This window comes from Sciurus vulgaris (genome assembly GCF_902686455.1).
Source record: "Sciurus vulgaris genome assembly, chromosome: 13".
Classification (NCBI taxonomy): Eukaryota; Metazoa; Chordata; class Mammalia; order Rodentia; family Sciuridae; genus Sciurus; species Sciurus vulgaris.
This window is the reverse complement of record NC_136474.1, coordinates 13,912,035-13,939,056: the sequence shown is the minus strand read 5'-3', so window position 1 is coordinate 13,939,056 and position 27,022 is coordinate 13,912,035. Positions and strand designations below refer to the sequence as shown.

The 27,022-nt window shown below is 55.3% G+C and overlaps 1 protein-coding gene across 2 annotated transcripts in view; it reads right to left on the bottom strand.

The window, feature by feature from the left end:
- GNAL (G protein subunit alpha L) overlaps positions 1-27,022 on the bottom strand; it is a 133,322-nt gene that overhangs the window by 64,537 nt on the left and 41,763 nt on the right. The window contains exons 1-4 of one of the 2 annotated variants that reach the window (XM_079108874.1): positions 19,158-19,582; positions 18,808-18,880; positions 17,924-17,978; positions 17,664-17,783 (exon numbers count right to left, since the gene is read on the bottom strand). In XM_079108874.1, coding sequence (XP_078965000.1) covers positions 17,664-17,783; positions 17,924-17,978; positions 18,808-18,880; positions 19,158-19,299 — 390 coding nt within the window. In that variant the 5' untranslated portion in view covers positions 19,300-19,582. Of the gene's footprint in view, positions 1-17,663; positions 17,784-17,923; positions 17,979-18,807; positions 18,881-19,157; positions 19,583-27,022 lie in introns of those variants that run through there. The other variant, XM_079108873.1, reaches the window with a different exon arrangement.

The following is a 27,022-nucleotide window of genomic DNA, read 5'->3' as shown; positions in this document are numbered from 1 at the left end:
TGGCTCAGGAGGCTGAAGGAGCCTCTTCTGTGGGTGGAGGACGGCCCCACCTGGTGTCTTCCGCCCAGATCTTCACTAGTGCCGCTCGGTTAGATTCACAGAATGATGCAAGGAGGTGACTGAAACTGCAAGAGGCCCGGGGAGAGAGGCCGACTTCCAGCAGGGGTGCGCGGAAGTCTTCAGGGAAGGGCGGTGCCTTGGTCACTGTGGCAGCCCGGTTTCCCGAGAATGCAGGAGGTGACTGGGGAATCCAGCGGCCGGCCCAGGAATGCTGCTTCCATCTCCAGCTAACTGCGTTTGCTGCCCCCAAACAGAGGCTCCTAGATCTGAGTTTTGGCTGGAGAGTCAGGTTGTCCTGGGAGCTGCAGCCAGGAAGCTGAGGGAATGCCTGATATTCCAGGTGGCGTCCCGCTTCCGGGCTGCTCCAGGAGGCCTAGGGTGCCACGCAGGCTCCGTCAGCGCCTGTTCTCTGAGAATCCATCCTTGGTCTCCAGGCAGGTGACTCCACCTGCCTGACCCACCACAGCCCTGCCTCAGGCAGTGTGCCTCTGTGAGGCTCAGAGCCATCTGGGGGAGGCCGTTAGGGCAGAGGGCCAGTGCAACGGTCAACTGCTGGATGCCCCGATGGGCGCCGGAGGAAGCTGCACTCCGCCCTGCTTCACCATGAGACCCCCTCTCAGATGGCAGTGTGCTTTCCTTGTCCCCAGGACCACTGCTGCTGGCTGGGAGGACTGGCCCCTTCCCTACCTCTGCATTCACCTCTGGTTCTTTCTACGATTTCCAACTCTTGCTCCTGGATGTATCCACCAGACTACGATGGGAACTGGAAAAAATAGGGATTGTCTCTCTTCACATGTTCATCCAGTGCCCCCACTGTGCACACCCACTGTGCACACCCAGTAGGACCTCTGTCTCGACCCTCTTGGTTCTCAGAGCTGGCGGGCCGCTCAGGACCACCTTGCCCAGGGCATGCAGCCAGAGCCCAGACTCAGCCACAGTCACGGCTCAGGAGCACAGGGAGGAGAGGAGACGCGACCTCCTGCAGCTTTCTCCACGACCTCATGAAGACTCAGTCGCTCCATCAGTCGATATTTGACCCCACGTTAGAGGAAATAACTAAAAATGGGAGGAGATGGGACTTGACATGGAGCCAAGTGACCTGATGGAGAGATGCACCAACGGGGTGCGGTTCAGAGACCCCAACGCTGGACGTCACTGGGGTCCACAGCCAGCTCTCAAGGCCGGGTGCCAGCCTGCTCAGCAGAACCCACACATGCCACCCCACGTGACACTGAGATGCCCTCTCCCAGGAGCACGGGGCCGGCCACAGTCACTGTGGAGACAGCCGTGCTGTGGGACCTCGGGTAGGCTGTGGCAGGCAGCCGGGGAGCAGGAGGAGAGCAGGAGGAGAGCACGGAAGGGGTTCCCTGTTCCCATCCTGAACCCGCCTGGCCCGCTCCGCTCCACCTCCAGCTCTGTCTGCAGTGTCTGACTGTTCCTGAGGGGGGCGCTGTGAGGACGCGTGAGCACCTCTGTCCAAAGCCCCAGGAGGCAGGGAGGGCTCGGGCCGCCTGTCCTGTGTGGGCTGGATCACCACAACCTCCGACACCTGTGTGGCCGCCCATCTGACAAACGGTTCACACAGAAAAGCACGCACATGTCATCAAGGAAAGCCCTGCGGTGGTGGGGGGGGGTTGTCTTGCTATGTTGCCCAGGCTGGCCCTGAACCCCTGGGCTCCAGAGATCCTCCTGCCTCAGCCTCTCGAGTAGATGGGACTGCAGGCTTGCACCAGGGCGCCCAGCTGGAAAGCACTGTAAGGATCCTGACGAATGACAGGCAGGAGACCGTCCTTGCACCGCATGGCCCTCGGGGCTGAAGCTGCTCCTGCCGCATGCTTGTGCACTCCCACAGGCCCGTGCCTAGGGAGGCGAGGCGTGGTGCAGAAGATGACGGCCCTCCGTGTTCGCCTGCCGTGTGACCTCCTCAGGACAAGCAGCGTGTGCTGGCTGGGTTCTGAACATAGGGTGCTGGGGAGCTGAGTCGATACAAGTCTGCCACCCGTTGCGGAAGCCTTCCGAGAGGTCAAGACACGGAGTGGTGGAGTTCCCCACAAAGGTCAGGCCAGCTGGGTCAGGCAGGATTGCTTTCCCTGAGGTCCTGCAAGTGGAACCCAGGGCCTCGTGCGTGCTAGGCCAGCCGGTCTCCCTGAGCAACACTGCAGATTGGAACGTGACTGTGGGTTGCCTGGTTCATTGTATCTTGAATGGGACAGATTCTCACTGAGGATCAAGCTGTGGACACGGAGGTGTAGGGTCTCAGCAGAGGGAGACGTAGCGTCTGGTTTTGGCTTGCCACTAGTGTGCTCCAGACCTGGACAAGTCCCTCCATCTTCTGGACTCTGCTGCTCATGGAGGACATCACCCCGACGTCCTCTGAACCAGCGCCTACACGTCCTACGTTTATTTTTTTTAAGGGACTGAAGGATGGGCGACATATTTCCTCCTGATTCCTCACGTTGAGAACAAGAACCACAGCTCTCTACCTTGATCTGACCACCTCTGTGCGGCTAAGACTTGTCTGTGTTTTGGTGTCACTTTTGGGGTGACCTCCCGGCAAGTGCAAATGGAGAGGAGTCTGAGGAACGGACGGGACCTGCAGCCCCAGTGGACGAGGAATCCAGTGATGAAGAGAAGCCTTGAGGGAGCTGCCCCGTGGCTGCAGAGCTCACGGACGCAGAGAAGACCCGTGCACGTCCCTGGTTACGCACAGGAAGCCATGCTCTCACACGTATCGCTCTTCTTTAACACACTCTTCACATTTGCAGAACCTCTTTTCTCAAGAGCATGGAATTCCTCATTCTAATGAGCAAACTGAAATCTGGTTGTTTTTTGCAAAATGTCTTTCAGTGTTCACTTGGAAGAGGCTGGAGAGTGGGGGTTCCCGGATGTGAGGGGATGGGGCGAAGGAGCCACGGGCCGTGTCCACCGGAGAACCGGCAGCATCTTTCCAAGCAAAGTTAATGCTGGACTTCTCTGGCGTTAGTGGGGAGAGGCTGGGCAAGGGCAAGGGATGAGGAGGTTGGAACTGCCTCCACCTGGAGCCTTCCCTGGCCTGGGCCTCAACCCCTGCGGTGGAACCTCAGGAGCGCAGACAGCTCAGTGAGCGAGACCACAGTCTCTCCAGCCAGAGCAAAGCTCTGCTGGGGGCTGCGGCTGTGCTGTGCTGTGCTGGGGACACAGGCACCCCAGGAGATGCGTCCCCAGGCGGAATGCCCCAGAGACTTGCTTCTGAGTGCCGGGTGTGCGCTGAGCACATCTGCCCTTCCCTGTTCATGGCACCGTCACGTGCCGCGCACGAGGTTCAGTCTGTGACAGCCAAGTGCACCATGGTGGCCCCGAAAGACCACCACGCGGCTGATGGGTTCCCACCACAGTGATGGCAGCTGTCTCCACGCAGCAGCACAAGGCGGCACGCACCTGCTCCCGGGGCACTGGTGCCCGCGACCCGCTGCCCGCCAGCACAGCCACGCACAGCTGCGAGGCACGGTGAATGCCGCCGTCACCACTCCTGAGCTTACAGCCACAGGAGCGGTGGCGCACACCCTTGCCGCTCAGAACCCGACAGAGCCTCACTTCTGAGAGTGAACCTCTGAGGCTTGGCACACGTGGCCCCTCTCCTCTGGCTGGCCTAGTCCCCGGCGTAGCTGCAAGAACTCGAGTGTGGACAGAGCCTCTGACCTTTGCCTGGAGTCCGGAGCCGGCTCCCCAGGAGTGCTGCCGCTCCACCGGGCTCTGCCAGGGGATGGCCACTTGGCCGCCCAGCTGCACAGAGAGCAGTCACCACCAGACGTAGAGGCGCTCCCTCAGGGCCCACTGACCTCGGGAGTCCAGCGAGGACGGAAGGAGCTGTCCGCGTCTCTAAGGAGATAGGGAGAGCCTGCCGTCGCACAGGCATACGTGGGCTGCAAGGCACAGCCCCAGACCAAGTCCACAGAGCTGCAGAGCCCCTCAGAGGGCGGCGTGTGCCTGTGTCAGTGCCGCGTTACAGGGGGCTTGGCGGTACCCACCACGCTCTGCCCCCAGCACCCGTTCTTCGGGGCATCATCGCAGTTGATGCCCACAGCAGTGCCCGCGGCAGGCATTCCCACGACCATCCCCACTTTGCAGATGAGAACACTGGGCACAGAGATGCTCTTTAACTTGCCCAGGGCTGCAGGGATGAGCGGGGCAGGGGCCAGATGAACCACAGCTCTGCACCCGTTTGTTAAGAGGAGGTCACTCCAGCCACCAAAATCACAGACGCCGGAGCACTGCAGAATCATGTGTGAAGCTATCGTCATCAGATTTGTGGGTCTCCTTTGCTCCCTTTCTTATATATAGATATTTAAAAGAAGCCCCCAGAAGCAACACCAGGAGGACTATGGGAACAGCCCGAGGCTGGCTGGCCTGGGCATCCTCCTGTCTGTCTCCTCCCCCATCGCAGCTTCCCAGTGACGTCACAGGAAATCCTCTCCACGGCCTGCTGAAATTTCCAGCTGCTACAGCTGCAGGTAAGGGTCACCGTTTGTGCTTAGCTACCAAATACAGGACACCAGGTGCTGGACTGCTGAGGTGACACGGCACAGGTGGCAGGCAGCTTTGGGCAAATTGCCACCTCTCCCACAGCGGGAGGCTCCAGACGGAGGATGGGAAGTGGGGGCAAAGAGCCTGCTTCTGGCCGGTGTGAGCGGAAAGGCCGTGCGGGGGCTGAGACCTGCAGCGCCCCGGAGAAGGGTCAGACGCGGTGGGGGACGGCAATGGTCCCCTCTCGGAGCACTGCCACCCATGGCAAGGCTGCCTTCTGGGGACAGGGGCATAGGGATAGTACCAAGAAACTGATGGGTCCGTGCCAACTACAGGTAGCGACCTACAGCTCAACAATGTCACCTCCTTATGGTTCAACCTCATTGCGCTGGGCACCCCGAGAGTGGACAGGACCAGGGCAGGAAGGGCAGACTGAGCGCCCGTGTTCCGAGGGCACCTCCAGGCCCACCCATCTGGGCTGCCACACGGGGCTCCAGGGCTGTCTGAGAGGTCGATCCTACACGAGAGCCCAGGTCCAGCCAGGACCCAGGGCTGAGCACCAGTGTAGACGGAGAGGTGTGGCCACAGGTATCAGGAAAGCCACTGTATGGGCCCCTTTGATCCCTGCAAGGGGACAGTGCTGGCCAACTGATGGGGATGGGTCTGGGGGAAGCACCTGATAGAGAACCTGAGCAGACCTAGTCCCCGGACCTCCTGGTAAAGAGCAGATGGAAAGCCATCTCATGGAGAGGGGACTTAGAGCACAGAGGAGCCAGTAAGGAGGACTGAAAGCAGCCTTTGTAGGGAAGCACGTAACTGTCCGGGGTGTCCAGAGACTCCTGTGCACTCTGTGAACATGACACTCATGGACACAGGCTACACTCATGCCACAGTCTACGCTGCAGTCAGGGCCAACGCTGCCAGATGAATCACGAGAGGCACTGTTACCCCGAGAAAGTTCTCCCATGATCTTCCTGCAGGGCGAGACTCTCTTGAAATCCCTTCTGAGAGGCCCTGTCTCTGAGGAGGAGCCTCCGATGTGCTGGGCTCACACCTGGCACTGCCCTGGCCGGGGCTGCCCCCTGCTCACCTGGCCGTACCAGCCTCACCTTCCCAGGGCAACAGCAGTGGCTGCTCCCTCGGGGGCTAAGCCCCACTCTCCTCTTGCCCAGGACAGTGTGTGGTCATTATTTACTCAAACCCCTGAGTCCTGCTCGAGCACCTATGGGCACACCCGATGCCGCCTGGCACCAGACACATCACCCATGGCTTTACCAAGTGGACTAAGCCCTTCAGGTAACACGGGTAACAGGTCATCTAACTGCTGAAGTTCTGGACGCTCCCACGATGACAGGAGGACGTGTGATGTGTGACGTTCTAACGGGAGAAGTAAGGAACACGGGTGGAGAACACCACCTGCTCCACTCAGATCCACTGCCTGAGTTGGAGACGCCAGGGGCGCCATCTTAGTTTCTGTGGAAGCCAGTTCACAGTGTAACAGGAAACCACAGAGACAATGCTCAGGAGTGATGAGAGGAATCCTGGGAGGTGGGAAGCAGAGCACCCTGAGGTGCTGAATCCTCACGTGACACGTGACACGCGACACGCAGCACATGCACACAGGGGGCAGAGGCCTGAGGGAGCTCAGGGACAGCCGGTGGTGCCCCGGAGGACACATCTCGGAGAGTGCGGCCTCACTCAGTCAGCAGGAATGGACGCCACCCAACCAGAGCGCCACAAAACCCTTAGGTCACTGTCACTTTGATAAAGTGTCAGTTTCCATCTTCCTACAGACATGCCCTGAGCTTTCTCTCATCAGAGACTGCACAGACGGTTCTAGACACAGCTGAACTGTGGCCGGTGACACTCATGTCGTTCTCGTCTGCTGTGGGAGGGTGGAGAATCAAGAGGAGATGTGTGGTTTCCTGTGTTTTTGGAGCCGACTCTGAACATTTTTGCTGTGAGGAGATCTTTCGTTCCTTTTAGATATTCTTGAAGAGTAATCTCTAACTGCTGCATCTGGGTAATGGTTTTAAAACAATGTTCAAAGTTCAGATGATGCTTTGTGCAGGATTCAGGCCCATGTGTGCAGGTGTGTGCACATGTGTATACATGTGTGTGCACGTGTTACAGGTGTGCACGTAATGAACAAGATTAGGGAAGGCTCATTTTACCTCAGTAGGGATGAGAAAGTTCCAGTGGGAAACATGAGAAGTAATCAATACTCATCTCTTCTTGCTCTCATTTACAAGCTTTATAAAATGAAATGACATCTAAAATATAATTACTCTGAACACGTTTTTACCACTAACTCTTCTTCAACACCCAGTGGCCATGTGCGTGTGTAATAAGTGGCTGGGCACAGTGAACTCACCACAACAGCCAGGAGAGGACGTCTCTGCTTTTGTGAGCACCGTGGAAGGGGTGGGTGGACTCTGGGCTCATCCTGGGTCCCAGTCAAAGCTATGGTCCCGACAGAGAGGCTGCTGTCGAGTATGGATCTGTGATGGGACCTGCCTTCCTGACCAGCAGAGTCCAGTCTTGTTTTGCTCTCTGCAGCCAAACCCCAAGCCCACAGTGCGCCCACATTTAAAAAATAAAAAGCCTTTCACTGGGCTTGGCAGTCCACACTCCAGCTCTCTGTCCCTGGCCCTCCCTCAATGCCCACCTTCAGCCCCAGCTGAAGTGGCTCCCTTCCTCCAGGTCCTGAGTTCTTGGCAACCCAACTGGTGAGACCGTCCCTCAGCTAGGAAGTCCCACTGCCTCAAGGGGGGCCGCGAAGCCTCTGGTCTGAGCACGACAACACATACCTAGTCTTTTCCAGAACTCTGGACTGCAGCACTGGAATCTGCACTGAGTCGCCTGCACCTTTACTTTGTGCTACATGTGAAATGTCACATATGCCTTGTCTCTTAACTAAGCCGGAGTGTCCTGGACCTCGAGGTCACACAGTGCAGCACTGCACTATTTTATTTTGAAAGAGCATCTTGCTGAGTTGCTGAGGCTGGCCTCAAACGCGAGTTGCTCCTGCCTCAGCCTCCTGAGTTGTGGGTGTTGCAGGTGTGGCCACTGCATCCAGCCAGGCCAAGGGTTTGAAGGCGTGGGAGAAACCTGGTAGGAAGGAGGGGCAGGTGTGGCCCTGGAAGGAAGCCAGCTGTTCTTTCTTGGACAGAAATTTCAAGCTGGGCTGTGAGACAGAAATAGGTGCAGGAGGGCAGAAGAATCTAGATGGTGCGGACTGAACAGAAGCATAAGAGAGAGGACCTGTGCATGGACCTCACGGTTTGGAGGGATGCCCCAAGACCTGCCGACGGCTGTCCCAGGTCAGTGGCCACCACATGGAACCAAAGGTCAACTGGGATTCCCCTGGGGGGACAAACTGGTAGCAGTTCCCCTCAGAACACTGTTATCTGATGGACACCTGATGAAATCTTCCTGTGTTTTCGTGACCAAGCACTCTGGTGTTTTTGTCTCAACTCCCCAAAGCCTCACAGGATTCACTTTAAGGTTAAATTGTATTTGAAAAACATTTGCTTGCCAATTCAGGCTAGATATGCTTGCAAACTATTAACTGTACGTTTTACAGCAGGCGACCTTCGTTAGAAGACACAAATATGCCGAAGGCTGGTGGGGTCCCTCCCAGCACCTCACACACAAAAAGTGCGTGCATGCACGTGTGCGTGTGAAGCAGACCACTAGGGACGCTAACTGCTGTTGCATTAGCAGCAACGTTAGCAGCTCTGCTGCTGCGTGTGACACTGGCTGCCTCTGGTGGGGACGGGAGGAGACAGACCCTTCCTCAGTCCATCCTCTTTCCACCTTTGGGTTTCATGCTGTACACCAGTATTCCCAAACACATACGAACAGGATTTTTTTTTAAAACGGAAATTCCTTTTGCAGTGAGAATGTTGGCAGAAAGTTGATGGAACTGAATTTACATGCCACAGTGATTGACAGGAGAAAGAACAACGTGTGGGATTATTTTAGGAGGCAAAGACGCCCCGCCCCATGCAGGACACTGGCTGGCAGTGGAGCCCTGTGCAGACCCCAGCCACGGAACCGTCCAGTAGCCCCACAGCCTGCCTGACACCTCTGTGCCTCACGCCGGGGCCACCGCGCTCACACCTGATCTGGCAGAAGGGCAGCCTGCTTTCTGCTCCTCTGCCATTTCCCGAGATAGCTGAGACATTCACAAAGTCTCCTCCGAGTTCCATCAAGCCAGGGTGACAGGGATGAAATGCTCTGTGCTCATGTGTCCTCCTGTCCTGTCCCAGCACGAGCCGGTGTCCTCCGAGGAAGGTCCCTGGAGGCCAGCCATGCCACCGGCTGCAGGGCTTGTAAACCCGAGGGAACTCTGGGGACGAAAATCTCTTGGACATCGCCACACTCCCACAGGACTCGCAGCCTCAGAGACCCTGTCCCAGGAATTAAAGCAATATGGCCTCAGTCACTCTAACTGCCAACGCATTTCTGTGAGCACACACCCTTCAGATAAAAGCCCGAGGCGCAGCTCTTGGCGTCTTGATCAGGAGGAGCACATGCGGGTGAGGCAGCAGCAGCTCCTTCTGCCTTGTCTGCACTACAGTATTCACAAGGAGGCCAAGACTCGGGCAAGAGCTTTCCCTCTAAGTATTTAACACGGTTCAAACTCACTAGTGCTAAACCAGCAGGTGGACCTCGTGATAAGAACAGGCATTTATTCAGTACCAAAGGAATTCCTGAATTTACTTATGAATGGCCAGGGACCAGGGACCCTTCAGAGGCAGACCCCACCTCTGCTAAGAGAGCAGAGTCAACTTCACAGCCACCCTGAGAAGGAATGTAGATCCCTGGAGCATCCTGTGGCCAAGCACAGGGAATCCAGCCTGGTCACCAGAGAGCCTCGGAGCCCTCAGCAAGGGCTCTGCCGGGACTGCCACGTCCCTGCCAGGAGAGGACAGGAAGGGGTGCAGATTAAAGGTCCTGCTCATCCTGGACAGGAGCACAGGCAAGCCTAGCTGCTAGCTGGTGCTGGCTGACCGCTGTGCTGTGGGCACACAGTGGGTGGCCTTGTTCCGAGGACACACGCTGAGTGCTCCAGGCAGGGAGGAGCGTGAACTGCCTCACAGGTGTTTTAGGGACAGTCTTGGTGCAGGGGTGAGGCAGCACTGCCCACCCCAGGAAGGACGGACGGAGTTTGCTGGACTAATTTTTTTTTTGCATTTTGGAAGTAAGTTTGAAATTATTGCTAAATAAAAAAGTTAGAGTTTATTAGGAAGACCCTTATGATAGTACTTCAAAGAAAAAAAGGAGTCTTCAAAGAGCATCTTTACTGAGCTCTAATACGGTTGATACATCTAACTGAAACACTTTGCTAGGACAATAATTCCTTATAACACAGGGCACATGGAAAGTGGTGACAGCAATAGTAATGCTCAGGGGGGTCCCAACCCCCTTAGCATTCGTCACAGGCCCTGAGGGCTGGGGGACAGGGCTCTGACAGAGGGGCTGCCCTGGGCCTCACCAGGATTAACTTCCCTGCCCGCCTGCTGTGAACGATGCTAAGTGACTGTTCCACGGGCACCTGGCTTTCCGTCCCTGCCTTGAGGAACCACTGATGGGCTCTCTGCACCCGGGAGGAGGGGGTCCCAGACCCTGGCCATGGTCGCTCGGCCCCACCCAGTCAGGTGGGGAGCCTGCTCCCTGTCCTCGCAGGGGCTTGTGTGCAGGTGGCCAAGGCCCTCTGGTGCCTCTTGTCCTCGGCCCTTGTCTATGCCCACATTCCCACCCCACCCTCAGCCCTGCAGGGCATCCCGCTCAGCACAGCTAGCGGGCAGGTGTCTCCTGTGCTCCCAGAGGCTCACTCTGAATGCAGATCACTAAGTGGCACCTCCCCTCTTTGTCAAACCCGAATCCCCTCCAGCCTGAGAAAAGTACCTCTCCTCCTGGACCCTCCCGTCCTCAGTGAAGGAGAAGGCTCAGTTCCAGCGTCCACAGCCCAGGACCTCAGTGCCAGCCCATGGAAGCCTGCTGCTTACAGATGCCCCTGGGAAGGGTCAAGGGAGCCACGCTCCACCCTGGCTAACGCCAGGATGCTCTGCAGACCGGAACCCGTGGCAAGTCCCCAGGTCCTCAGTCGGGCCTGTCCAATGCAGGACCTCTGGCACCTTGCTCACAGTCTCCTCAACACACACCAGTTGGCAGTTCCAAAGCGTGACCTCTGTAATTCTCTATGACTCGACAGGGCCCGAACTAATAGGCAGGTAGCCCTTCTAGCAAATCCCAGGAGAGAGAAGCCCTCAGAGGTGCCGGGAAGATAAAGAAAGCTAAAGGGTCTTTTTAAAAAGAATCTTTGCTGGGTCATTCTGAAAACAGTAGAGACGCCTAGGATATTCAAAATATCTTATTTATAGAAATTCCAAACGCTGACAGCCTTCTTGTGGAAACCCCTGTCACCTGAAAGCTGAAGCATTTCTTTGGCGCTAACTGCCCTCGGGGTTGATTCAGGACACCCCGCACCTTTCTACCATTGGGGAGCACAGAGCACGTTGGGGTGAGTTCCTGGTTGAATCAACCAAGTGCTTGTCAGGACCTGAAGCAAAGCCAGGCAGACCCTGCAGCCCTGGGAACAGGGTGAGGGTGGGCACAGTCTAGCAGAGCCGGTTAGGTCCACGGACCTGGAACCAGGGGTAAGCCAGAGGTGGGGATGGCAGACAAACGGGTGGGTCTAAGAAACTCTGACTGAAAACAAGGTGTGGGGGGCTCTCCCCTGGAACTCTTTGGTGACAGACCAGGCAGGAAAAGAGGTCCATGCCCACCAGATCAGTAGGGGTCCCTGGAGGATTCCCACCCGGAAACCTGCCCTCTGAGAGGTGCAGGGCTGGCCTCAGGGGCCAGGAATGCTGTGGGCCTTGGGCCCAGCAGCTTAGGACTGCAGGTCTGAGGCAGGGGTGGGGTAGCTTTGGGGTTCAGTGGGCTCCCCCGGGATCCAAGAGGATGGGATATGGGGTGGGGTGTCTGTCTAGACCACCAGGATCTCAGGGCTGCATGAGGGCAGAGTTCACGAGGGTCATAGCCGGGCTGATGGGGAGGAGGACACGGTGCGTCCGACCCCGCGTGCCTGTGTGCTGGGCCTGGGGCATGCCAGGCAAGGCTCCGGGGTGCTCCCCCTCAGGCAGAGCAGGCACCCTCCTGTGGAAGCTGCACCTCCCAGGACCAGCCTGTTCCTGGTCCTAACCTGTAACAGCCACCTGCAGAGGCCCGGCCATCACCTCCACTGCACCAGGAACTGGCTCGAGGTCACACAGCAGGCACGAGTAGGCCTGGAATCTGAGGGCTCAGGACCTGGTCGCTGTCCTGTCCACAGACTCAGATCCCAGAGGGATGTCTCTGCAGCACCTGTCCACTTCCTGCCTCGGGGACGTGCTCCCGATTGGCCCTGTCCAGCCTCCGTGACACCCTGAGGCAGCACCAGGCTGGGGCCCTGGATCCATGGCTCCTGCTCCCCTTCAGAGCTCACATGCCGGCGGCAGAGGACCCATGGCGGAGCCCTTCTCACACAGGTCACCCCTGAGCACATCCAGGGTGACACCCTCTCCTCTCACGCGAATGCGACCGTCCTCCAATGTCCAGTTCCCGGTGCAAAGCAGCGGACGGCTTCCCACCCAAGACGCTGCTCCACTCTTCCTTCTCCTTCTGCACCCACTGGACCTCACGCGCCCGACCCGTGAGGTCCCAGTGTGAGCAGAGGGGGTGGAGGTGCTGGAGAAGAGGCCTGTTCCTCAGCCGTTCCTCGGGGAGCTGACCAGCAGGCCTGCATTTTCCAATAGTGCCTGGGCTGGGAGGATTCAGGGCTTTGAGGAAGGTCCAGGGCGGGTGCTGGGGACCCTAGCAGGCTGCAGCCCAGCTCCCGGGGAGGAGCTCCCTACCACCTGACTGACAGGGTGCGCTTCAGACTGGCTGATTAAGAGACAGACAAACAAAAAACAGCAAGGAAGGCGCCTAGCCTGCTGATGGACGTGTGTTCTAGAAATTCTGCACTCACTCCCCACGGAGAAAGGACAGAGCCCTGGGGGGCGCAGCCTAGAAGCACTCCCTGTGCCAGCCTGCTCTTGACACGATATGCAGGCCTGCTGATGCACAGCCTAGGGAGGGAGCGCTGGTGTGTGCCGCAGTGGGAAAACTGCACAGCTCAAGGTCACTGGCTCAAGGTCATGCCCCCAGAGAGGTGGAGCTGAGGCCCACACTGGCTGCCTGGCTCTCCAGACCTGGCCCCGGCCTCCAGGCGTCCTCTGCTGCTGCCTCAACTGAACACTCCACCCTGGCCACGCTGGGCACCCCAGCGAGAGCCACTCTCTGGATCTGCTTGGGCATGGGATTTTAATACCAACTTGGGAACTATCGGGGTACAGACGGATCATCAACTGCCAGGTGAAACTGCACCTTGTGGGGGCAAAACCAGGGGCTGAGCACAGAGCAGCTTCACCACAGAGCCCCAGCCCCAGCCCCTGCCCCTGCCCCTGCCCCAGCCCCTGCCTCTGCCTCTGCCCCAGCCTCTGCCCCTGCCCTTGCCCCGCCCCTGCCCCAGCCACTGCCCCTGCCCTAGCCCCAGCCCCGGCCCCTCTTATTGTTTATTTTGAGACGGGGTCTCACTAAGTTGCTTAGGACTTTGCTAAGTCACCAAGGCTGGCCTTAAACCTGTGGTCCTCCTGCCTCAGCCTCGCCAGTCACTGGGAGGACAGGCGTGGGCCTGGTTTTGCATTTCTCATTGAGCCTCATTTCTCCTTAAAAAAATCTAATGAAATATAATTTTAAAAGAGCTGATACAGTATCACATCTGAAGAAGAAAAATTTAACAAAGGAGCAATTCAATTTATCTCAGCACAGGGATTTTGCTTGGCTCTACGATAAAGGTTTTTTGGGGAGTGGAGGCAGCTGTGACATTTTCCTGTTTATAATCCATCCATCGATCTCCTTTCTCTCACAAGAGTTGCCACAGATTACTCGCTTCCCTCCCTCCCTGTGGAGATGCATCAGATGGGATCCAAAAGTTGGTTGCAATGACCAGGAACCAGCTAGTGAAGGGGTCTTGGGGACAGTCAGTGCCAAGCCTGGGTGATCTGAGGTCTGGACACACTGATGAGGAAAATTATAATCAGGCAGCGGTCACTTAATGAGCTGATGTTAAGACCACTACTATCCTTGTTATTTTAATTTACATGCTGGAAATACCTTTTTCATTTATTTTATTTGAAATTAAAATCTAATATGCTATGTGGGCCTCATCCCCAGAGCTTCACATTATTCAGCAGCAAGTATCTTGTGGCTGCAAGGACAGCTGGGCTGTGTGCTTCTTGTGTGGATGAACTCCCCGCTTACACTTTGGCTGGTGAAGGGAATGACTGTATGCTGGGGCTTGAGGTCGCAAGGACACGGCAGTCATTGTCCACTGACCTCAAACAAAACCACAAGCAGCAGGTGGATCGGCGGGTGGATAATTCCCAAGGTAGGCAACATCTTCACCGAAGGTGCCAGTTTGCTCTGACAATCCATTTCAAAGCTTTGCAGCAACCCTTCCTGGCTTTGTGCCACCAGATCTGAACCCTCATCTGCCACTCCTCCACACTCCTGTTCAGTAGGAGGCACTCTGGTCCTTCTGTGCCCTGCACCCCACCCTGCCTGCCCTCTCGAGAACTGGGCTCTGACAACAGCCATTTTCCCCTGTACCACCGTCTCCTGCTCCACCAGCTGATTCTGGCTGAGTGACCAGCTGCCTCTGCATCTTTCCTCTTAGGAGAAACCCTCCTGGCCCCTCCTGCCCTTCCACTTGCTTCTCAGTGTCCAGCACGGGAACCTAAACAAAGCCCTGTCTGCCCCGTGGCTCCGTGATCCCATCTGGCATCCTCTCCTCAACCCTCACCAGTGCCAGCCCAGGTCAAAGCCACCGGTGACCCTCAAGTTGCCAAAGCCACACTACCTGGATGCCCCTTTACTGGCACTGCCCATCTGCTGTTCCCCGGGCCCTCTTCTGGTCCCTGGTTCCTGAACCTTCCTCAATGGCCGGTCTCTCCAGAACATTCCTGTGCTGAAGCTCCCAGCTTCCTCTACCCATGCTCCAGACCCCAGGCCAGGCTCTCCTCCCCGCTGCGTGAACGGTGGCCACAGCTCGCCAGGGAGTTCACGGCATCTCCTCATACCCACCTCAGCCCCGCCTCTTTCTACCACCTCGGTGGAAGGTCAGGCCAAAGCCCCTGTGCATTGCTGATTTCTCCATTTCCCTCCAAAACCATATCCAAACCTCAGCCGGTCTGTCTGGCTTCATTCCACAGTGGACCCTGACTCGGGCCATTTTGCTCGGTTTCCATGGTTACCAACTCACACAAAGTCCCCCATCACCTTGCATCTCGAATGCCACACGGCCTCCGAAAGGTCCCCAGCGCCAACCTCCTCCCCGCCGCCCTCCACGCGTGGCCAGCGTGAACTGGACAGAACGCTGTCGCCTCCTGAACCCACTGCCCGGCACCTGGCTCAGCACCTGGCCCAGGAGGCGAGACCGGCCTCCCCACAGTGGCCCGGCCTGCAGGCATGGCCAGGTGGCCTTCCCTCTGGTACCCCTCCAGCTTCAAGGGGTTCACATGAAGTTCAGAGAAACGGCAACAGAGCAAAGGGGAACCAGCTGGTATTTCTGAACAGGTCATTCTTCTAATTTTTCCTGCTTAACTTGAAGAACTCAGAAATTAACTTGTTTTGTTTTGGTTTTGGTGCTGGGGATGGAGTCCGGGCTTGGGCATGTGAGGCACGAGCTCTGTCACTGAGCTACAGACTCAGTCCCTGAAAATGACTTTTGATGAGAGAATACATTTGGTTCAAAGTTCTTTTCCTGGAGATGGGGTTCCAGAGGGAGCACACTCATCTGGCAAGGGAGGCCCTGGGTCGTCCCCAGCACCAGAACCAAAGACAGACAGACAAAAGCCAAAAGCGAGAACCTAAGAACTTATGATCCAATAAAACAAGTAGTGTGACTATTTCCAAGCACTCTGGGATAAATGAATAAAAGTTCCTGAAAACCGTGTACATAAATCATAAAATAAAAATAACATGAACAGAAGAGACATTATATGTTTAATACTAACTACCTTATTTGTGCAAGTCTAAGTTATACTATAAATAAAACATACTCTCATTTGACGTGACGATAGGCATACAACAGAACGTCAGCATTCACATGGGGAGCAGAATCACCCCAGAGAAAAGCATCACCTCTAAAAGAGCATTACATTTACATTGCTCTCTGCTGGCGCCCAATTCTCTTTTAGTTTACTGATAGCTGATGATGGTTTCCGATAACCAATTTTAAGTAACTTTAAAAAACAAATATGAAAATGCATGTATTCAAAGGAACGGTGGCTCAAGTTTTGTCTTATTTAAACTACATACAATGAACCAAGTGGACTCCTCAGGTGAAACCAACAGTTTCTAAATTTTAGACTGAGTAAAGGATCCCTCATCTGCGAGTGTGTCATGAACAAAAGATGATGTGCACTGACAGTAAGTCTTGATCTATCCACACGGTGAGACAACACTCCTTCCTGAGGCTGCCATGTCACTCTCGGCAGACACACAGGACCCATCTGAACATCACAAGCCTGTTCTGTTCTGTACACATCCACGTCTGAGGACAAACACAAATGCACCTGCTGATTTCAACTAGGACCCCGTGGGTTTGGGTCACTTCTCCAACATGCAAAATGCTGCAGAGACGCAGGAGGACATGCAAGAGCTCAGGTGGTCCGTGGGGGCCCTTGGCATGGCTGAGCTGGCCCTGGCCTCACCGCCCCACATCTCTTCACCCCCCATCAGCCACCGAGTAAAGACACTGTGGGAAGAACAGTGTGTCCAGCCCCCTCCTCTAGCCCATGTACCACCCAGACTCCTTTTCAAAAAGTCTAGAGATGTCACAGGCTAAGTTTGGGTGCTTGTCAGAAGTAAAAATCATCTTAGAGGATAAAAACACAAGCTGTTTAAAAAAGTGATTGTCATCCCTCATCCCAATACAGAGCATGCAGACAACAGGGCTGGGCTGAGAGGGTGTGGGCGAGCAGTGTGCCTGGCCCTTCAGCCAGTGGGGAAAGGGGCCTGTCCACTCACACGCTGGTGTCTGCACAAGCTGTCCTTGAGGACAGGAGTCCAAGAATGAAGGCTGTCTGCAAACCTCCATGCCAGGCCAGGAACACTCCAGAGTACTGTCACTGATCACACACACAGGCGCACACACACACACACACAGACACACACACACATGCACATGCACACGCATGTACACACACATGCACACATATATACACATGCGCACATGCGCACACATGTGTACACATGCACGCATATACAGGCACACACACATGTACACATACACACATGTACACACATGCACACACACATGTGCACACACATGCACACTCTTTTGGTGAAAACTGTAGCCAAAAATGACTTTCTGAGGAACTGAACACTTTTCCTTTAAAATCTGCTTCATGGAATTACCAACTGGCAGTGTTTCTAAGAAATGTTAATTCTACCAAACCAGAGGCAACTAACTCTGACAACACCCTTTTGCACAAGCCAGCTGCCCAGCAGTGAAGAGAGCAGCCTCGAAGGCAGCTGAGCCTGATGTGATTCAACCAGATACAGCAAGCCGTGGCCTTATCTACGGCACACGTTCTCTCCCTGCCATCCCACGATGTCAGCCTAAGAGCAAGCTGAATTCAGTCCTGTGAATCCCACGGAGGCGATTAGGCACCGTCAGAGCCTCCCTCTACTCGTATGGCCTCTGCTGTTGGTATCTGGGACACTGCTTAATTGTTCACTTTAAAGAAAACAGGAAAAAGCTCTGCCAAGATCCCTGAAAGGCAAGCTGTCTTCCCATACATTCATGAAAGCACTTCTTACGGTCCTACCGTCTTCAATATTTTTAACAGACACAAATATTTTCTTAACGAGGAGGTATTTATAGAGACAGTTTTTGAAGAGTTCATGATGAATGAGCATTAATACTGATTCTCAACAAGCAGTCCCATAGAACAGTTCCACCTCTCACTATTTAAATATTCCAGGAAGGACTTACTTACCTGGGAATATTCGAAGTCTGTGATAGGCGCGATGCTCTTGATGTAATCCGATCGAAACTGGTTCTCGGGGTTGGCCAGTGGGACTGGAGGTATTATAGTACTCATCGCCGAGACGATCGTCTAACATGGGGTGAAGAAAGATGGAGGTAGAAACATGACAGAGGCCGTGGGTTTGGCCTCACATACATGATCTCCACTGTGCAGTTTTAGAGCACAGGACCCCTAATCTTTCTGAAACAAACATTAAATAAAGTGCTTACCACAATGGCATCTTTGACATTTTTCCTGATGTCCAGAATTTTCTGTTTCTTCTCCCTATGTTGAAAGAAAGTTATTAACTTAGTTCTCCCTTGGCACTGGTGGAGTGGAGGTCAGAATCGATTCCCCGGACATCTGCCAAGCCCTCTTCTAATCTGTACTCTAAACAAACTCAAATGCACACATTTTATAATCCAAAGCATGAAACCTGGCAGAAGTGTAATGGGCGCTTCATGGAAATGCAGTGACAGGGCTGCACCTAAGTCTATGCACCTGTGCAAACAGAAAGGCGAACCTTGAAACAGCTGGACTCCTTACGTGTGGCCCCACGGGGGAGTCAACCGACCAGAGACAGAAAACACTGGGGGAAGAAACTACATGTGTACTGAACAGGCTTCCCCCATCACTATTCTTAAACAATCATTTCTTTACATGGCATTTCCATCAAATTAGGCATTACAAATCATCTAGAGATGATTTCAAGTGTTTGAAAGGAGCCATGTAGGTTACACGCATCAGGCCATTTTATGTAAGGACTTAAGCACCCCTGGACTTTAGGTATAGCAGTGCATTGGAGGCAACCTCCCATCCTCCAAGGATCAGGAACTAGCCCATTGGCTGAGTGCCCACAGCAGTGCCAATACCACACACCAATACCCCAAGAATACCTAATAATCATACTTTGTTAAACAAATTATTTTTTTTAACTAGGCACTGCCAGAAGAAGGATTTGCCCAAATTGAGCAAATTCAACAAATGTCTCTCCCTCCTCCTCGAAGGACTTATTTAAGGGGCTGTTGAGGGAAAGCAGTGCTGGGAAACTCAGGAGAGAAGTCACAAAGTTTGCAAGCAATTTGGTAGCAAAACTGAAACTGGGGTTTCTTACTCGGGATTAAATCCATTCACGTGCAGGATCCTCATTTGTTTGACGATAGTGCTTTTCCCAGACTCGCCAGCCCCTAGGAACAAACAAAAAGAACGCTGTCAACTGTATCTTCACAGCGCAGTCATCCCTCACCGGGAACGCTATTATTTTCGTGCCCCTACGTGGGGGATTTTGGCGCACACGCTAGTTGCTGCCGAGGAGCTCGCCCTGGCCGGCGTCGGTCTCTTGCCTCCGGGTCCTGCCCGCCCGCCGGGTGCTGCCGCAGTCCTGGACCGGAGCTCCCGGCCATGCGCTACCCTGGTGCCAGACGCGCCCAGGGCCAGAGCGGCGCGAGCCTCCGACCTTCTTACCCAGTAGCAGCAGGCGGTGGGTCGCTTTGTAGGCCAAGCGCTCTTTCTGCAACTGCTTCTCGATCTTTTTGTTGGCCTCTCGTCGTTCCTTTTCATCGACGCCCTGGTCTTCAGCGGTCTTGCTGTTGCCCAGACAGCCCATGCCTGCCCGCTTGGGTGGACGTCAGGCACAGGCAGGAGGCGCGCAAAAAGCAAGAGGGAGCTGCAGGTAGTTGTGGATCCTGCGAAGGCGTCTTTTTTTCCTTGCTGCTGAAAGAGACGGTCTGGTCTCCCGGTGTTTTCCGATCACAACGGGCGGTTCTTCTCCCTCCCTCTGCCCACCGCAAACTCCCAACTAAAAGGATGCAAGGAACACACGCGGCGGAAAACGCTTTTTGAAGGGATTTTCAAATCTGCCGGATATGTACCCTACAATGCAAGGAGCGGGGTTGTGGGCGCCACTCTCTGCCGGAGACAGCCAGGGTGGCGCTGCGCTCTAGGCTCGCCCCGCGTCTCCGCGCCCGCTCTCGGCGCCTCGATCGGTACCGCCCAGCGGGGACCTCTAGGGGCGGCGCGCTCGGCCGGGTGCCAGGTCCCCGCCGCCGATGTGGTGGCCGAGCGCAGCGCAGAGGGACCGAGTGCTTCACCAGGTCCCCGCAGGGCGGCTGTGGCCACTTGCTGGCTCGCGACCTGCTCTGCCAGAGCCGTGGGACACGCGCCCCCTCCCGGGTCTGGGCTCCCAGTGAAGGACAGGGGAAGAGGCAAAGGAAGGGCGCTGGTTCCGCCGGCAGCGGGGCGCTGAGTCCCCGGCTCTTGAGAGGTGCTGCGGCGCTGGTGGGGACGGGAGCGGGCCCTATCAGCGGGCGGGAGGAAGGGCAGGGGGCTTACACTGGCCCGCGTGGGTCCCGAGCCGCAGCCCGCTCCGCCGGCCGCGTCGCACCCCGCGCCCGGGAGAGTGCGTCTGGGCGCGCGCTCCCCGCCTTCCCTGGGACGCCTCCCTGCTCCCGGGCAGGCGAGGACTCGCGCAGGATCATGCATATTCTATCAGGGAGGAGGATCTCTAAGAGCACCAGTCACTCCGCCTTTGTTCCGTTCAGTTTCTAGACTATTCCGGCGCACCCACGCTGCCGCCTCCCTAGCCTCCTGTCTTTACCTCCAGCCCCCGTTTCTCCTTTGCAGTTTGGAACAGCTCTACTGATTTTTAGAAGGCACTAGGGCGTCGACTTTGGCATTGTGGAGCACAGCAGAGGGCAGAGGACGGGAACCTGTTGTCCTGCATGGTGACTGAAGATGAGGGCTCGCCATGCCTTTGGCCCCATCTGCAAGGGGGTTGGCAGAGTCGTGGACGCCAGCACCCAACCATGAAGATCGCTCTTCCTGTGCTGGAAGGATTGCCTTGGGGCCAGCGGGACCGGGCACTGCTTACCAAGTCTGTCTATGCTCAGTTGTATTCAAGGCCCCTCCCGCCTTGCTCCAATCCCACCCATTCCCCTCACTTTCAGCATGACCTGGCCTTCGTCCTGGAGCAGATGCCATGCTGGGTTCCCCACTGCCCGGTCAGCCCTGTCCTCTCTACATGGTGGGGTTGGTCTCCTCCTTCTGCCAAACCTTCTGTCCTCGGGCAGCCTCCAGGTGTTCCCTCTCTTCAGCCGCTTTGCCCACCCCCTGGTTTCCCTCAACACGCAGACACATGCAGCTCTGTCGCATTGTAAATCAAACATGGCCTTCAGTCGCACACCTGGTTAGTCCCACCAGCGCTCCTCCTGGACTAGGTCTCTGCCAGCACTTCCAGCTTCCTCTCTACTGTGGCTTTGGCCTTTGCCCCTCCACCAAACACGTTCTCATCAGTTGACATCCAGGACCACAGCCTTCAGTGGGTCCTGGCCTTCCCCTCGTCGCTCTCTGTGGAGCCAGCTCTGATCCTGCGTGGCCTGTGGCTCCCCATGCTGCCCTTTGGGCTCCGCTCACCCCTGGCTGGTGGACTTAAGCTTAGGGCCAGCGCAGCCTTTCTCCTGGAGACACATTCCTGGGGTCCAGCTGCATTCTCCATGCTCTGCATGTGCAGTTCTGAGGACATGCACATCAGATCTGCAGCCTAGCACCCCTCCCATCCACCCTGTCCCACACTCACCCAAGATGCTTCAGACATCCCCAGTGAGACTCACCCTGGACTGAGTTCACGCCCCCACTCCTTGGACGGCTCCTCCCCCTCTGTTCTCTCTTTGGAATAAAGGTCCCTGATTTCCAGAACCACAGGGAACCAAACCGGACTCTTTTCTTCTTGCAAATTCCCAAAGTGACTGTCCCGTTGGACCTACTTCCTGAACTGGTGTCCTGTCCTCTTCGCTCACCTGCCTCCACCGGGGCCTCTGATCACGAATTCTAAGCTGACCCTTCCCACCCCGTCTGATGTGCTCCGGTCACCTGCACACTAGTGTCACCGTGGCAGTGCAGATCCAGTCATGCCGCTGTCCCTTCCACCTGTGAGCCCACCACATGACCCTTCCAGCCTCTGCAGCCTCAGCTCTCATTTCTTCCGCTCCCCCCACACTCCACGATCCTGAGCAGGTTGTCAGTGCCTGGCTGCTCCTTCCTGGGGAGTGCCTAGGCCTCCTCTTGGCCAGGGCTGGGCACCCTCTCACGCCCGCACAGCCCAGGCAGCTGCTGCTGCTCCCTCAGAATCCACAGGATGTGAACCTGGAGGGCCGGGCAGGGTCTGCTCTGCACCCGCCGCACCAGCACCTGCTTCAGTGTCAGCCAGAGACGTTCTGTGGGTCTCTGCTCAGTGGACCGATGCGTTCACAAAAGCCAGAGGTGACCCCTGGTCAAGGTGCAGATTCTCACTAAAGGAATCTCATGATCACATTTTAAATTTGTAAAATATTTCTCCATTGTATCACTCTAGTGGAAATACTTTAAAAATAAAACCATAACTCTTCTTTTTAAAATTTTTATTGGTTAATATAATCACACATAACGGTGGCTTTGCCATTACATATTTGTACATAATACAATGTAACAGAATAATCTGGCCGACATGGTCATCGTCCCCAGCCCTTTCCCTTTGCCTCCTCTCCTCCCTCCCCTGGTCCACTTCCTCTATTTCACTGATCTCCCTTTTATTTTCTTGGGGCCCCCTTCCCCCCCCTTTCCTCTAGCTTCCACATATGAGAGAAAACACACAACCTTGACTGTCCAAGTCCGGCTTTTCTCTTAACACGATGGTCTCAGGCTCCGCCCATTTTCCTGCCACTGACATAATTTCATTCTTCTTCATGGCTGAATAGAACTCCATTGTGTATACATGCCCCGTGTGTTCTCCATTGATTCGCCCCTGACGGATGAACCCGGGCTGTTTCCACGTTTGCTAGGAACTCTTCTGGACGTATATGGACACAGACACACGCGTCACGCTCCACTCTGAGCTAGGTTAAAGTTCAGTCTGTGGCCGGAGACCCCGCAGCCCAGCCGCCACACCCGTGAGCTGCTGGTCTGCATCCTCCCCGGGGACAGCATCCGCCATCAGGCACCCTGGCTAGGGGGCGGGCAGTCGGAAAGCGGGGAAGCATGCGTGAGAAGCCAGGTGTGGTGCAGGATGTTTGGAGAAGGCCACGGCTTCTGTAGATTGATAGAAGAGGGGGACAAAACAAATTCCACAAAAACTTGGAGGGAGAATTCAGTCAGAACCTAGAGCCACCGTTCTAAGATGAGCCAATACTGCAGAACAGCAGCAACAGGTTTCGACGTGCTCATGTTTAGAAATGAAGGCTGCAGGCAACGTGTGTGGTATTAAGAAGCAGTGTGCAGGGAGATGCCATGAAGCACACACTCTCCCCGGGCGTGACTGTCCCAGCAGGGGAGCGGAAGTACCTGCCTGGTGAAACAGCTTCTAGCTGCTGATGAGGTTGGCGCCGGTTCCGCCTGCCCACCGAGAGCTCCAGGCAGTGCTGCAACAGTCCCAAGACAGGAGTCCCAAGGGCAGGGAGGAGTGAGTGAGAGGGTGGCAACCGCACCTGCAGGACCTCGCCTATGTGTGCACCTCTCACACTGCTCTGAGCCACAGACGCGGCATTCTGAAACAGACACGCCACCTCCATCAGTAGGGAAAGGTTTCTTATGAAGAATGCCAGGCCAACATCTGTCTACTGCCAGGTGGGAGCCCAAGGTCTCGCCCCTCCCCGCTTCCTCCCTTGGTGGGGCCCAACGCTGGGCGAGCACTACCTCTCCTGCCCCAGAACTTTGTTTTAACCCCGTCATCTGGCTTTCTGCTCTTCAAGTGGGAAAACCCTTCCTCATTTGTCTCAAACCACTGGCTCAGAATCCAGAACACTGGCCTGCTCATCTGGAGCAGAGGAGCCCGGCTGCTGGGTAACGGAGAGCATCTGTTACCAGGCAACCACAGCAGAGCAGCATCTCGCTCCCCAGCAACCCGCACGCACTGCAGGGTCCAGGGCCTGCCCTGTGAGCAGCGCCAGCAGAGGGCGCGGGCGGGCGGCTCAGGGAAGTGAGTTCCTCAAGAGCAGGAAAGAGAAGGCCCCGCCCCTGCCAACATCTGAAAGGCAGGAGATTGGGGCGGCAGCACAAAGGTCGAGCAAAGAGGAGCCTTCCTCACTCTCGCTGATGTTTAATACATAGAGAGTACTTTGGAAACCCGGGTGCATTCCAAGTTTACTTTAGTCTGTATTTGGTTTTGTGAATTTCAAACCATGGTTTAAAATTTTGTTTTGATTTGTTTCCATTCCTCTGAAGGTGGCAAATGTTTAAAAAAAAAAAAAAAAAGCTCAGCATTGTTCTCCGGCCAGCTGAACCCATGCGCAGGAGAGCAGGAGGAGGGGAATATCCCCCCCACCGTAAGGAGGCCCCACATCTGGGTAAACAACTGGAAGGAAAAGTCCAAGACGACTGTTTCAGCTAAGGACAGCCTGACCCAGGAGGTCAGAGCAAGTCCAAAAAGGGCCTAGAGTGATGGTCACACAAGATGGTAGATGTGTTACATTTTAACGAAAAACCAATCCATAAAATGTGATATCTAGTTATTTATACTTTAAATACTGGGGTACTGGGGATTGAACTCGGGGGCAGTGGACCACGGAGCCACATCCACTGAGCCACATCCCCAGCCCTATTTTGTACTTTATTTATAGATCGAGTTGCTTAGTGCCTCACTAAGTTGCTGAGGCTGGCTTTGAGCTCCTGAACCTCCCGCCTCAGCCTCTGAGCCACTGGGATTACAGGCGTGTGCCACTGTGCCTGGCACTTTAAAGGTTCTTAACAACTAAACTGCACTAAGACTTTTGATACAGGTGCATCAAAAGTTGCGGAAGAAGAAGAAAATAGTGGAAGAAAGGTGAGAGGTAACTAACTGATCCCTAATTCTGTGCAAAGCCCTCCATGCAAGAAGCTGACGCTGCAGCTGGAGGTCACGCGCAAACGGGCCTGCGCAGAGCCACTGAGTAACCTGGCGCATGCTGTGGGTCCCTCTGTGACACTGAAAGCAGGCTGTTGTTCTGTTTCTCTCTTCGTGTCTGTGGACGTCACCTGTGTAGGTTACCGTTCACAGCAGCAGAGGTCACTCCGTGACCCGACTGAGCCCTGCATGGTGTTTTTACTGAGTGGGAAAGCAGGAAAGGGCTCAGGTTTGCTTTTCTGTACAAGCTCTGGGACCAAATATTTTAGGATTTACTGAGATAACGTATCTCCCTTGTTCTTACTCCCGCAGCCAAAGTGATATTAAGTAGCTTCCAGAAGGGCCACACACAAAGGATGCTAGCAATCCTGAGTGACGGCTCTCAACACTAAAATGGTACCGGTTAGTAGGGAAAGCGTGGCAAACGTCTCTGACTCTAATTTGTGCCCCAAACCTGGGACTGCAGTGATCCTTAGAATGCCCCATTGCAGACAGGAGTCTAACGGCCGTGTTGCCATATGAGGTAGAAAGCCACCAAAGTGTTAGGAAGCAAAATAAAACAACACAACGTGTCGTCCCATAAGCGTAGAGGGGAATCTGCCGACAGGTGAAGTCACCAGCATTTTACAGTCAGAAACAGCAAAAGCCACCAAACTGGGTCAGGTTATGCTACGGCTGGGCTCAGTGACCCCCAAAGGCCCTTGTGCTAAAGTTAGTCCCCAGCCCAAGGCACTCCTGGGAGGTGGGTGAGCCTTTAAGAGGCAGGGTCTGGGGGTGGTCTTCAGGTCATTCAGGGTGAGCTCTCAAAGGGGATATGGGACCCCAGTCCCTTCCCCTTCCCAGCCAGGTGTGGGATGAGCCTGCCACACGCGGCCCTCATGGCATGCTCTGCCTTACTAAGTGGCCAGAAGCAACCAGCCACCCAGTCACAGACGGGAGCCTCCAAAACTAGGAGCTGAAAGAAACCTCTTTTCTCTTTACAAGCTGAGCATCTTGGGTATTTGCTACAGTCATGGAGAGCTGACTCACTCGCCACAGCGGGGGTTGGCCGGGGGTTGGCAAAGCACGGCAGGGGCTGGTATGTTTTAGGAGTAACTGCACATAGCAAAATGGTACTTGAAACATATTTTAGAGATAAATGAAATACGGGGCTCGCTGATGTAAGAAGAGGCAACTCAGGAAGTGGAATTCAAGGTCCCTATTGATTTCATTCTGCTCTTCACCTCAATCAGCCTAGCAAAAGTTGGACTGCAGCAGATATTCAAACACGTGTTTAATGAATGTCACTGAACACTTATGTGAAGTTGCAAAAAGAGTCTGGCCATTTTTTTTTTTTTTTTTTTTTTGCAGTGCTGGGGAGAGTCTGGCTAGTTTTAAAGACAGTGCTTTCTTTTTTTAAAGGGCAGGGAAATGGTGAGACCCATTGCTTACATTCTTCAACAGCTGAAATCCAAGAATGATTACGGACTTAACACCCCGACTCCCTACGTCCAAAACCTGAAACCTTTTTGAAGGAGACACGACACCACCAGTGGACTATTCCACCCCAGGCCTCAAGGGACAGGGCGCAGGCAGAACGCAGGCGTAGGAGGCAGAATGCAGGCGCGGGAAGCATGTCGTGTGAAATGACGTCGCTGAGTGGATAAGGTGCATATAGCACAGGTGAATTTCAGTTTAAACGTGGGTCCCATCTCCAAGATATTTCGGTATGTGTATGTGATATTCCCAAGTCCAAGCACTCCCGAGCCTAAGGGTGCCAATGGCACCGCCGAGGACACGGAGAGCCACGCGTGACGGCACGAACGTACCCAGCGCCAACCGGCGTGGAGGGGACTCCGCTGGGCGGGCGTGTGAGGGGCCAGAATTGGGAAAAGCCCAGCGGAGGAAGAGGCTGGAGGTGGGCTGAGGAACAAGGGGCCCAGGCGTTGCAGGAGTGAAGAGCAAAGGCGAGAAGCGGGTGCGGCTGGGGGCAGCTGGACAGAGGGCGGCGTCTGGGAGGCTGGCTGGACGGCCCACCTGGAAGAGGTGTGGACCTGGTGCGGCAGGGTGTCTTCAGGGGCGACCTCTCCCATAATGGGCCGCCTCCTGCTGCTGGGTAAGAACGTTAGGGTTCAAAACCCGCCGTGCGTTATTCTGAGTTTCCATCCCTGCAAACGGTGAGGGCCGAGGACGATGCGCTCGCTCCAGAAGACTGTGCGGAGCCCGAGGTGAATCCAGGCCACGGAGGCTCCCGGTGCAGGTGGCGATCATCACTCAGCATTAGCGTAGCAGGTGCGATCCACTTTCTCCCTCTGCAGGAGACGCGCAGGCCTTGAGGAGCTCTGCACTGTTGTTCCACCAGGAAGACATGAGAAATGAACTACAGCAGTGTCACAGCGGCTGGCTGGGACCGGCCACGCTCGGCTGAGACCGTAAGGCACAGACATATCCGAAAACTGCCAGCAGCGCCCGTGTGGGAAGCCTGGAAACAAGCTTTGTA